The sequence below is a fragment of the Crassostrea angulata genome, chromosome 3 (assembly GCF_025612915.1).
Source record: "Crassostrea angulata isolate pt1a10 chromosome 3, ASM2561291v2, whole genome shotgun sequence".
NCBI classification, from domain to species: Eukaryota; Metazoa; Mollusca; class Bivalvia; order Ostreida; family Ostreidae; genus Magallana; species Magallana angulata.
This window is the reverse complement of record NC_069113.1, coordinates 56059924-56072436: the sequence shown is the minus strand read 5'-3', so window position 1 is coordinate 56072436 and position 12513 is coordinate 56059924. Positions and strand designations below refer to the sequence as shown.

At 35.1% G+C, this 12513-nt stretch overlaps 1 protein-coding gene across 1 annotated transcript; it reads right to left on the bottom strand.

The window, feature by feature from the left end:
- Window positions 1–9434: 9434 nt before the first annotated feature.
- LOC128177364 (uncharacterized) lies at window positions 9435–11505 on the bottom strand. Its single transcript, XM_052844056.1, has 3 exons — window positions 11274–11505; window positions 10315–10459; window positions 9435–10050 (listed from the first exon to the last, which is right to left on the bottom strand). The coding sequence occupies exons 1-3, from the start codon at window positions 11365–11367 to the stop codon at window positions 9615–9617; spliced, it is 675 nt and encodes a 224-aa protein (XP_052700016.1). The 5' UTR covers window positions 11368–11505; the 3' UTR covers window positions 9435–9614.
- Window positions 11506–12513: the final 1008 nt, after the last annotated feature.

Here is a 12513-nt window from a genome sequence, read left to right as displayed (position 1 = left end):
AATTCCTATTTTTTTTTTTTTATCAAGATTCAGCAATGTATGATTTCCTTTCACGACTTTCCATATCCAACACTAACTCTCCAAGCGTTATCAGAGATATCAATCGTGTGGATCCTATTCATCTCAAAATCACGATAAATTGCGCGTGTTTAAAGGTTTCAGGTTTGTGATGGATCCTTGAGAGGTACAAAAAATAGTTCCTTCGCCAATTTCAAGTACATTGAACCGTGAAATTGTGTAACTTAAGTTAAATTGTCTCTTTCTTTTTTTTTTTCAATAAAAAGAAATCCATATGTGATCAATTGATAATGATTATAAAAAAAAAACAATGGCAGATTTGCAAATGGTAGGAAATATATAGGGAAGAAATTCGGGTGAATTTATAGCGGCATCATAAGTAAAAGTGAAAAATAGATTTTGAGGGCATTAGCAATTGAAATACCCCATGCTCACATTTATATCTATAACCCAATGGGCCTTAGCGAAATTTTTCATAGCATTTTCAACCAAAATTTTCTAAGACTCATCATGCAGTTAGAAGTTCTGTACAAGGTTCATTGTGCCAATAAAAAATTCAGGGATTAGAAAAGTGTATTTATTAAAGCATTGAATGATTTATTTTTTACTCCGTCCTGTCAATAACTGCCGTCATGTGAGCAAACAAATTGAATAACGCGCGTTATGATGATTTGTCTGCTTACCTAACGGCAGTTATTGATACGACGACGTCAAAAATAAATCATTCAAATCTTAAATTTACATTTCCTTATTGATGAAATCATTTTTTAAATCAAATACATTGGTATAAATTGCAGATCACAGAGGGAGTAAACTAGTAACAGCCAGGACAGCTGTATCACTTGCACTGTTGAGACGAGTCTTGAAAATATAATTCATGAACAATAACTAATATGTTGTTTTTTGGTGTTTTTTTATACAGTAAAATCAACTTAATTGTTATAAATATTTGTAATGCATGCATGGTGTTTTACCAACAAATTTGCAATATATTTTCATACCGATAACATAGAAATCAATGATTGTGGACTACTTATGTAAATTATATGAAAATACATGTAAATACGCAGTGATTAAGTTGTTGCATTTAGAGACATTTAAAGACTATAATGAAAAAACACAGTCGAATGTAAATATAAGCTATTAAACACCAGAAGCATTACTTGTACATGTATGTCTTTGGTGGCATACTTTTGTGTGATTTTTTCCGTTGAGTATTTTTATATAAATAAAATGTACATACATGTACATGTATAGATATTCTCATAAAGCGGGGTTTTTTTTTAAATAAGATATGCTGACATACGATATTCTCCAGCCAAAAATAAATGATATTTGTACGATGTAAAGTCCGGAATAATCTAATTAAGAGTCGACCTTTGTCACGCGTTTTGTTATCTTTTGTAGTCCCTTCACGAGAGGCAGCAGATACTACCGATTTAGTTAGCAAGGAGCGAGTTATAATTAGATTGGAATTCCTTCTAACATGGATGGGATTTACAGGAAACCCCAGGGATTGAAACTGACACCCCGAAATCCACCGCTGACGTCGCCCTACAGTAGAGTTAAGGGTGCAGGCAATGGTAGAAAACCGGGCTCTGTGAATATCAACTATACCACGTGTTACGATGTTCTTCATTATCTGTCTTTGTGATCTGGTCTGAACTTGCACTTTGCAATGGACTTCAATCTTAGTGAAAATAGAGATTGACTTCTATATGTTAATCTAAGAAAAATATATGTTACGAAAAAATGTGTATGTGTGTGTGTGGGGGGGGGGGGGGGGGGGGGTGCGGCCCGCTGGCCTCTCCCCTCAACTCAAACTTTGTGCCTAGTTATATCGAGGATGTAAAATAAGATCAATAATCATAAATATTGTATAAAAAATATTCGACGTATAATTATTTACGTTCAACAGTCTTCTTTAATTTTCAGGGTTCGGAAAAGTAAAGCACCATTAAACCTTCTTGGAATACTGCCGTCAAATTCCGCGTACAATAAGACTCAAAAAGATGATGAAACACAACACAAGTTTGGCGTATCCCAGAAGGATTTCCGCCAAAATTAATTATATCCATGTCTTATTCGACTTTAGAATTACAATGACAACCTCTTTGCTTCACAAGCGGCCAACAAACCCCTCTCGGCGTTCTCTACAAAAGGTCCGTGGACTTTTTGTTAGACTGGCGTTGTGGCTGCGATAATTGGATATGGCTGGTTATTTTTTTTTCGTCTTTGAGAAATGAAATGACGGTTTCTGACTTGACCACGCACGTTCAGACACGACCAGGATAGACCGGTCTGAATCCTCCAGCTGCGCGTGAGCTAAATAATAATGGTGGCAGAAACCTGTGAATTGTCTTGAAATAAAAGAGAAGATAGTAATTTTTTTCTCAGCATGCTCTCTGCAATGAAAACGAGTGACACATGTTCGATTAAGTTCTATTTAGAATTCATTTTCTTAGAAAGAATAATTTATCACTAAACGATTTAGATTTGATTGGCTAAGCCAAACTTAGTAAGTATTTGAACTATTTGAAATGCTATCCAGAAAAATATTTAAATAAAATGACGAATGCTGAAACTTGTAGTTTTTCCTTAACAAAATAGTGTATGGCTTACAAAAAATAATCTTAATATTTTACCTGACTTTGATGGGTCCCGTGTTGGCCACAAATCATCTAAACTATTCTCGCCAAGTATACCATTGCATTGTTTCTTTTTAATAAAATCATACTCGATAAATGACGTAACAAATGCACTGGAGAGAAATGGTACTAGAACATGGTTTTTAGCCATTAAAGAACAAAGGCATTTTATATATAAAAAAACACTTAAATCATCCATAAAATTCAAAGTAAAACATTACTTTAACAAAAAAGAAAAAAGAAAATATTTTCAAAAACAAATTTATTGAGAAATATTTATGAGAGAATTTAAACAAAAGACAAGACAACAATCTCATTCTACATAATGATGTTGTTAATGCAAAAAAAAAATGATAAAATCATCTTCCCAAGTAAAGGGTGCGAACCAGAAACCCTTGGGAAGATGGATGATATGGAACAAATTAATGAGGTCTCAAAGGTTTGACACTGCAATGAGAATTGCACACAGTAGAACTACTTATAAAGGAAAAAACATTATTTTATTTTCCCAATCTTTATTTTTGTTGGTTAAATTGATAATATTTCAAGACAGTATTTCAATGAAATATGATGATAAAAAACGCAATGACTCTGATGTTCATAACTTTGAGAAAACGATTACACTAAGAGGTAGATTTAAAAAGACCAACAACTTTGAAGTTGCTAACTGCAAACACGTAGTACCTTTTTTTTAAATGAAGAGTCAGATAAAATATGGATACTCCAAATGACGTGTATGCATAATGAGTACAAAAAATGTATAATTAACTTTTTTTTAGAAGTTGGAAGGGACCCCCCCCCCCCCAACCTTCGTTGATACGCGCATCGCGCGCGCTTACTCCATGATGACGGTCTGTGGGCTGTGGGTATAGGTGTAAAGTGTTCCCTGATCAGATTGGCTTGAGGTTGTGTGCTTGGTTCCAAGTAGATCCCTTGTATCAAATCAAACTTCCCTGTACATGACATGGCCGACACAAGTCCTGAATCTAACACCACTCCTCCAACCCGTCCATACATCCATCGCCATTACTCGCCAGCACGCGTCAGATCTCATTATTGGGGACACGCTTACTGTACATGGCCATCAATTCATTTCGGAAATTTGAGTCGCACTATCATAACATTGATAAATGATCCACGAGTCTTGTTACAGTTTTTATTCCCTGAAAATCTAAAACCACAGCCATAAAAAGGACAGCTTTAGTACGTGTAATTTATGTAGAAAGGTGAATAGTATATACTGAATACAAGTACTTATAAAATTATACATAATGTTGGCTTTAATTATATTTTTGTTAGTGCTACAAAATACAACTACCTTTTTTACTAACAACCTAGCTGGTGCCAATTGACAATTACGTATATGATGACGTTAGTCCTGTGGGTGCTATAAGATATTGTAACTACGACTTAAAAAAAGGCTGCGGCATAAATTCTGATTAAGGTGAAATTGAATTGAACAAGAGCTCACAGACACGGTCCTTCCATGCCATGATGACGAGATAACCCTGTATGTATGTGTCTTTCATTGAACGGCCATTAGGCATTACCCAATATCGCACAGACGGTTTGCTTGTCATTTGACGGTTCAAATCTGCAGCTATTAAGCGCCTAATAAGAGCATTTACCGGATGCCTTCGAAATAATCAGGCCATCAGAACGTCGTGGCATCTCGTCTCTCTGATCGATGCACGGTACAAGAATTAAAAGGAAGCGAGCATTGAACGCGCGACCTTGGGGACAAGGTATGGCACCCTACCGCCTAATGATGATGCACATTTTGACATCCCATGAACTCTTTTAAAACCACGGTTCTCTTCTCTCTCTCTCTCTCTCTCTCTCTCTCTCTCTCTCTCATTAAAGAGTAAAAGGTAATAGTATACCTAATTCTGATCAAATTAAATGGAAATTAAACGCTCTTTATAAAGGTGATGGTATTATAAATTCTTTCGAGTCAACGTTTTTCGGTTACATGTAAGTAGAAGATACTAGTATTATCTACCATAGTATTCTATGTCTCCCCTTTTACTTGCTATTTTACGCTTTCATCATTTGGAATTCGAAAACACGTAAAAATGTATAAATTGATAATTGGTAGGTAACAATTTATAAACACAAGACTAAGTTAATGGAGAGCAATTCAGACATGACACAGTGTAAAATCCAATGGTGTGCTTAAGCTAAGAAGTGTGGGGATGTGCATAATTGCCTTGATTAATTAACCTACATGTGTCATTATTTTACATCAATAATTGTACTCCCCATCGCCCCGGGGGAGCTCCTGTTCGTGATTCCCTGTGTGAAAGAAAACTAGTCTTGTTCGATATATAATGATATAAGTCCCAGTTTCTCAACAAGGATCAATTCTTACGAATTCCACTGAATGGGAAATATCGATAGGAATTGAATCAATTTGGCACCAACATCACTTGCCATAAATCTCTGTCATAAAAAGGTCTTAGCTTTAACACACACATTGACAAGACAAACTCGATTGCGAACGAGGTTGATGAAACTTTACGATTTGGCATCATTTTGTTTATAGAGTTGAATGCCTCTCAATTGGGGAGAGGTTTTATTGTTATGGGACATTGCCAGTCGCTGACAACTCTGATGTGCAAGTTTGCTACTTGATTAAAATTCATTCAAGGGTAAACATCACCCACTTCAATATCGGACTGATATACGATACATCAAAGTCCTGATTTGTAAAAGCAAAAGAACAATTAGTTCATATATTTGAGATAAAGAAGAAATTTTGCAAAATTTGATTGTCAAATTCATGTATTGCACATTTAATTTATACTATACAATTATAGCCTTATGATGAGGTCAATACATGTCTTTATGGGCCTGATGATGAGAGTATATAGACGGAGGACGACGTCCGAGGTTGATATACTCTCATCAGGTCTAGAAAACAATGTAGCACATGCCAAAACCAGTATTTGTCTTGAATATATATATAGTATAGCGAGGTTGCGATTTTCTATTTTTAGGCTTGTAATGTTTATAACAGAATTTATAGCACGATCGTGTAACGTCAATCGCATATGCTTGAGATAAATACGATATTATAATAAACTGGATTGTCTTTCTTTTCCCCCTTACCTTACATGCGATACTTCGGTCATGGAAATGTACGCACGTATACCGAACATTACGGACATTTTAGTACTTTGATTTTGAAATTGAGTTCAACCAATGGTTTCGAATTTATTGCACTTTGTGGGCATTGCGGTTAGGTAATCGGTTAATTTATTATAGGATGAATACCTGGAGAAGGTTCCATAAATCGTGTGGATATAATTATAATTATTGGAAATCTAGTGTAAAAGATCAGTTTATTAAAAAAAACAACCACTTCGGGAAATAATCTCTCAAAGTTCAATTGATTTTTTATTAATTTAGTCGAATCAGAACAAATTTAGTCTCTTTCCTTCTGGGACTTGAACAAATTAAAACAAAATCCATTTAACTTTGTGCAACATTTTCCCTTTGAAAACGCATAATTATAGCGTATAAAAAAGGGACTGTCTAGACAATATCTGTATTTTAGAAAATACTGTACCAGTTATCGGCTAAGACCAGTTATCAGCTAAACTGAGAGTTCAGGTTTATAGCAAGCGACTATCCGAGATTTTTCAATTCAGTCGTCTGTTTCGAATAAAGAAAAGTAAGTTTGCTTGAAAACATTCTTGAATATGTTTTAAACACAAGCTTAATTAAACAATCATTGTTTACCGCTGATTTACATCTTTGCACTTTCAGCAGTGGGGGATGTGCCGTAATAAGTTAAAAATAGAATAATACCTCTTTGTAATACGTTATTATATCCCTTGTTTGATTTGACATATAAAATCAATACATATAACATGCATAAACAAAGGGAATTCACTAAATTCCCAGAGATTCATAGCGAAGTTGAACACCTGATTACACAATTATGTATTGAATTGTGAACGATTTTGTGTATTACCGTATGATAACAAACGAATAATTTTATGAGGTTTGTTGCGTGGACCCTGAGGTCCACGTAGAAAATATATAAGCGAGGTTAAACCGGATGCTATGGGGAAAATTCAGTCTGCGCATGAGCTAGCCTGGTTCCTGTGCTTAATGGGTAGCTCAGGGAACCAGGCTAGCACAGGTTTATTTAAATCGGGATCGGGATTCCATGCCATATGCACATGTAAGTTTAAAGGCGCTGTAATTGTAAAGTTGTCGGTAAACATTACAGAAACAAAGTATTCCTTTTAAAGGAATGATCGGCATGTGACATACACTGTCAGTATTATGAAATAAGGTAATATCATGCCGAAACTATAACATGCATCAAATAGCTTTTAATTTGCAATGTTTTGTTGTTTTCCGAGTACACATGTAGCTGAACTTTACTTTTATAGATGGCGAGGCTAGAGTACTTCCCGATTAAAATTATTTAAGCATTTAAGTATGATTGAATAATTATGTGACTGTATATAATACATGATTGAATAATTATGTCACTGTATAAAAGTTTAAATCTCAAGAAAAATGCATCAAAATATGAAAAAGATTTACACAAAGCTGTCACTGCATAGTTAACAAAGTAATGCAAATCGTAATGTGTGCGCAAATAGTAGAATTCGCCGAATGCCTGATACTATACATGCAATCTTCATTAATATAGATCATAATTATTTTAGAAGTATGAACCCTTTAAATTCTGAGATTAAAATTTAACTATTGAATTGTAAGGCTTTGGAAACACATGCAAATGGTCCACGTATTGCAGTCCTTTTTTAAAGGACAGCAACTTGTTTATGTATCATAACCCCGACGACCTTTAGTCTGACACCACAAGGGGCTTAATTCAAATTACATTTTGCAGAGTATAAAATCAACATGTACGGGGATTTTACTAAGTTATTATCACAAAGCCGATAGGTACAGTAAATCGTGAAAACTCGGCAAATTCGGGGTGTGCTAAAAATCACAAAACAAGTGGTTTTGGGGCTCTAAATAATGATATAATCTAACAGATGGATAAACAAGGAGTTCACCATTTGAAGAATGTCAATTGATATCCAAAAACATCAAGAAATAAGGAAATACGAAAAGAAAACGTTAAATTTTTGCCGATAACTGGTACAGTGCCAGTAATCCCTTATTGTTGACAGGTCAAATTTTCTTGTATTTACCACGTATACCACAACATTCGGGGTGTAAACAATGTTGTACACGGGGTGCGTGCTTTCGGAACGCGGCGGAAAGGCGGTCAATTTAAGATTAACTTTGTGTTACAATTTCTAAACTCATGGCCTATTTTTCCTGTCAGAATGTGTTAACGGAAGAAAACATTTATTTAAAATTATAAAAACACCGTCTAGTTTTCTCAAACCTCAACAAAATTCCAACGGCCAGAGCGAATTTCACTATGACGTATGTTTATGATCAAATATAAGGACAAAGCTTCGATTTACTATGATCTTTATATGATTTTTTTTTTCATTTGAAACTCGAATGACTGAAAAATTACAATGAAATTATGAATGTGTTCTATAGACTTGATTCAAACGAATAGCAACAGTTCTTTTGACCCTTACGTCAATTTCTTTCGATTGAATGACTTTTCACAGATTTATTTAAGGATTTATTTGTTTTATACGATATAAAATGGTTTGGGGCAGTTTACGCTTAATAAACTGCGAAGCTGTTTCAAACCATTCTATATCGTATAAAACTAATAAATATTGAATTCATTGCTTATAATTAATTTTTTACTCTTTATTGCAGATAAAAACGGTCATTTGACCTTTAAAATGACGTAAAATTGTACAAAATTCAAACGTAACGTCAGGCGTATTGATACGTTTTTGACGTAATTCTTACTATGACGTAGGCAACATTCTTTATACATTATAAATTTTTTTTTAGCCAATCAGAAAGCGCGTTACAACCAGAATTAAATTATATTAACGAGGCCGGGTCTAATTAGTTCTGCCCTAGATTTTTTAATGAAATTTTTTACCTGAATTTCTACTGATATAATTATTATTTTAAGATTAAAAAATAAGACATTTACCACACCGTTTGTTTAGGGGGTCATCTCAAATTTTGGTAACCTTTAACATAGGACCCTATGGGATTTCGCTTGAAATGTATCAATTTTGCACATTTTTTTAAACTTCTGCCCTAGGGATTTCTTTTTCTGTTCTACATATTAAAATTATTGCTAAAAGGCATCAAATGGTCAAACAAAAAAAACCTTTTACCTCCTGGTTTGTTTTAGGGGTCTTATCAAAGTTGATTTTTGTATGCCCAATTTCCCAGATTTGTCAGATAATGGCTATTTTTTATTTGACAAAGGCGGAAAAGGTGATCTTTATAGTATTATTAAAGCCTTCAGACATATTTAAGTAATAAAAAAATATATAACATCACATATTAAGGGTCATTAATATAAAATACATGGTTACTGTCTTGAAATATATGAATTAAGCTATATTTAGGCGGGTTAAGAAAACGTGACAGAGGGTTTGGCCTGCTGAACCCTCTTCACTTTTTCGACCCGAGCCCAAATATAGCTTATATTTCGAGACAGTTATGTTTATTCCACAATATAACATTAATTTTACGCATTAAACGAGCCATTTTCAACAAATTTCGCTGAATATCTGCAGATAAAACTATCACGCCATGGCGTCAAACAAGCAAAAAGATGACGTCACAATACAAATGAAACGCTGCGCGAAAGCGTGCGTACTCGTTCTGTACTCGGCCTCGTTAAATGCATTCTTTAAAAACATCTTTATTGTCAAAATCAAACAATTATGACATCTGGTTTAAAAAAATAAAATACATACTCATGTTGTGTCAAAAATTGATAATAACAAACGTCTGAATATTTTGCATCTGACGTTTACACATGATGTCAGTCTATGACATCATATGTGCGGAATCGCACTACGCAAACATAGCGGACATTATATCCATGGGTTGATATCCTCCGTAAGTAGGGCGGCCCAACATGGCAGAAATCATCATGGCGTCCAAGTGAGCATCAGTGATTATTGGTTTCGCTTCCTGTCCACCTTCTGCTGCACCCCCTGCGCCGGCCTCACCACCCGCGGGACCCCCTTGGCCATTTCCATGACGCCGCGGTGGTCTGCTAAACTCAGGACTGCGTAATATTTCCATGGCACGTGGATTGGAGTGAGAAAAATAATCTAACATCATCTGTTTGTCTTTCATTTGTCTTTGTCTTTCATAAGCCATGGGACTTTTGACGTAACAATCAGTGCGCATGTCTTGCAATGAGACGAGAACAACCTCGCAACCATCAGCAATAGCAGCGCACCCTGGCGGCACGTGTAGAGCAGCGTCATCTGCAACCCCAAACCTGAAGTCAAAATATTGAATAAATCAATGCTATACGCTAGTCCAAACAGCTTTTCTGAAAAGTTTCAGAAGTTATCAAATTTACAGGTATTCATTTTTGTACACAACTATAAATAAATGCAACTGGAACTTAGAAGAAAAAACAGCACTGTATTTGAAGAGGTTCCAACATGCAACACTTCTGTTTTGACATACAATGACAAACAATGTTTAGATGTTGTCCGTCTGTTGGCAGACAATGTTTGTTGTCTGGCTGGCTACATACCCACAGCAGCTCATGCCCATACGGGTACACTTGCACCGGATGCAGTCCGCTGTCTGGAACTGGGAACCAATCAAAATCTCCACCGGAACACTGACATTCCCTTGTGTAACATTGTGAACACAGTATTGTCTTCTGTTGCCTAATTCTGAATTGGACAGAAAAAAAAGATGCATTGCATTTTAACATGAAAAATAATTGAATGTAAACAGTCAAGCAGATTGATATTGACTTCTCAATTTTGAGGGTGTAATTTTTTCTTTTTTTATGTTAATGTTTTGTAGTAAATTTTGAATTTACCGGGTGGTAGTAAATGCAAAATGTACAACATCACAAGTAAATTTTGCATTTTGTGTGCCACCCGGAAGATTTAAAATTTACAACAAGACATAAACTTGCGACTAGTTAGGTGCAGATATGGAAACTCAAAAGTTTATTCAAATAAACAGGAAAAAATAGTCAGCTTAGGTCCCTTTGTAAAAAAAAATCAAATCGTTCTGTTTTCATAAATATATCATACAATGTACATAGTCTGTAATATAAAATTCAACTACATTGATCTTAACCTATCAATTTCTTCTAGATGTTTCAAAATTAAAATTGTATGAAGCGCTCTAACTTACTGATTTGCACTTGAATGTTAGATAGTATAAGGGTTACCGTTTTCGATGCTATTTAACATTAAAGAGAAATCACGTACAATGCATTATGTTTTTTTAGTTTTCATCTTTATAGGCTTGTCTTTTGAAGGACAAATATGTTATCCTAACAGTTCAAATATTATGGTCCAGTATTTTTCCTTCACCGGGCGGACACGAGCAAAACTATGAACTTAAAGTTTATAACATAAGATTAGTACAAAATGACTTTTGCACAGAGAATTTTCTATAAGATTGAACAAACTCAGGTGTACATGTATTAACTGAGCTGCCAGGGAAGTATACAGCTTTTCTATAACTTACTTGTAGTCTCGGTCCTGAGGGGGGTGACAGTACATCTACAGTAGACGTCAGCAGCGAATCCCAAAACCAGCGCAAAAACGGCGAAACGAATCATTCCACTGATCACTGCTTAATGAACCCAGAGATAGAAAGGACTTAAAATAAAGAACAAGGGTCTATAAACAGCGGAGGAGCCCCAGTAGCAGCGACCTGTCCAACGGTCCCCGGTTTTGTGTTTTATCAATCGCGTGCATGCTGCCATCTAGAAAAAGCAAAGTACTCTCTGATTTAATTGCCGACTATTAACGCAGAATTTTATTACATTTTGCCTAATGTACAGCGTTCATTACGAACGTCGTCTGTATTACTGGGCTACAGTAAATAAATTAGTGTTCCTTCGTCCCGCTGTCTTCGTCCAATTAGGCTGCATGTGTACCTGTCATCAACAAATATATGGACATCACAGGTTTGACTGACAACTTCTGGGTGCAATAGTAAAGTCAATTATGTTTTGTTACATATAGTACTACTAATTTCTTTTATGAATATATTGTAAAATGAAAATTTTGTATAAAACCGTGTATGTTTACGTTGTTTTGGGGAGTTTTAATCGCTTGTTTCATAGTAAACGGGAAACCTAGCTATATGAAAGTGAGATTTCGATCCGTCATATCAATAACACTGGCACTTGCAAATCCAGAAGTTATTTTTTAAAAGTGGAGGGTGTTCGATGTCTTTTTTATGAAGTATAGTGAGTAGAATTTTTTTTTAAATTCCTATTCTAATACAAAGAAAACGATACAAAACCGTGCACTAGCGCACCTATTGTTTTGAGTACTATAGTATGTATACCGCAGGCACTCCGGTGATCTAGTACCTATGGCGCAGCAAGCGTGTCCGTCAGACAGGTGTCAGCACGTGCGATGCGCTAATCATCGCCAATAACATCGTTACGTGAATTATGTAACTACAACATGCTTTATTTAATTACAGGGCTTCTCCATATAAAAATGGAGCGATTCAGATCAAACTATTTTACACGGTGGATGGTCCTCGGTTAGTTACAATATAACGTGGATTGACTGATCATCAAACAGCAAAACATCTTGTGGTATTAATGGTGACAGCTAATTAACTTTACCAGGCTTATTCATTTTTCTTCTATCTGAACCATATTTTAATCATGTACAATATGATGATAGAATACATTTATGAGTATTGTAGAAATAGACATAAAAGAACTCGGGGTGATTATCCTTAA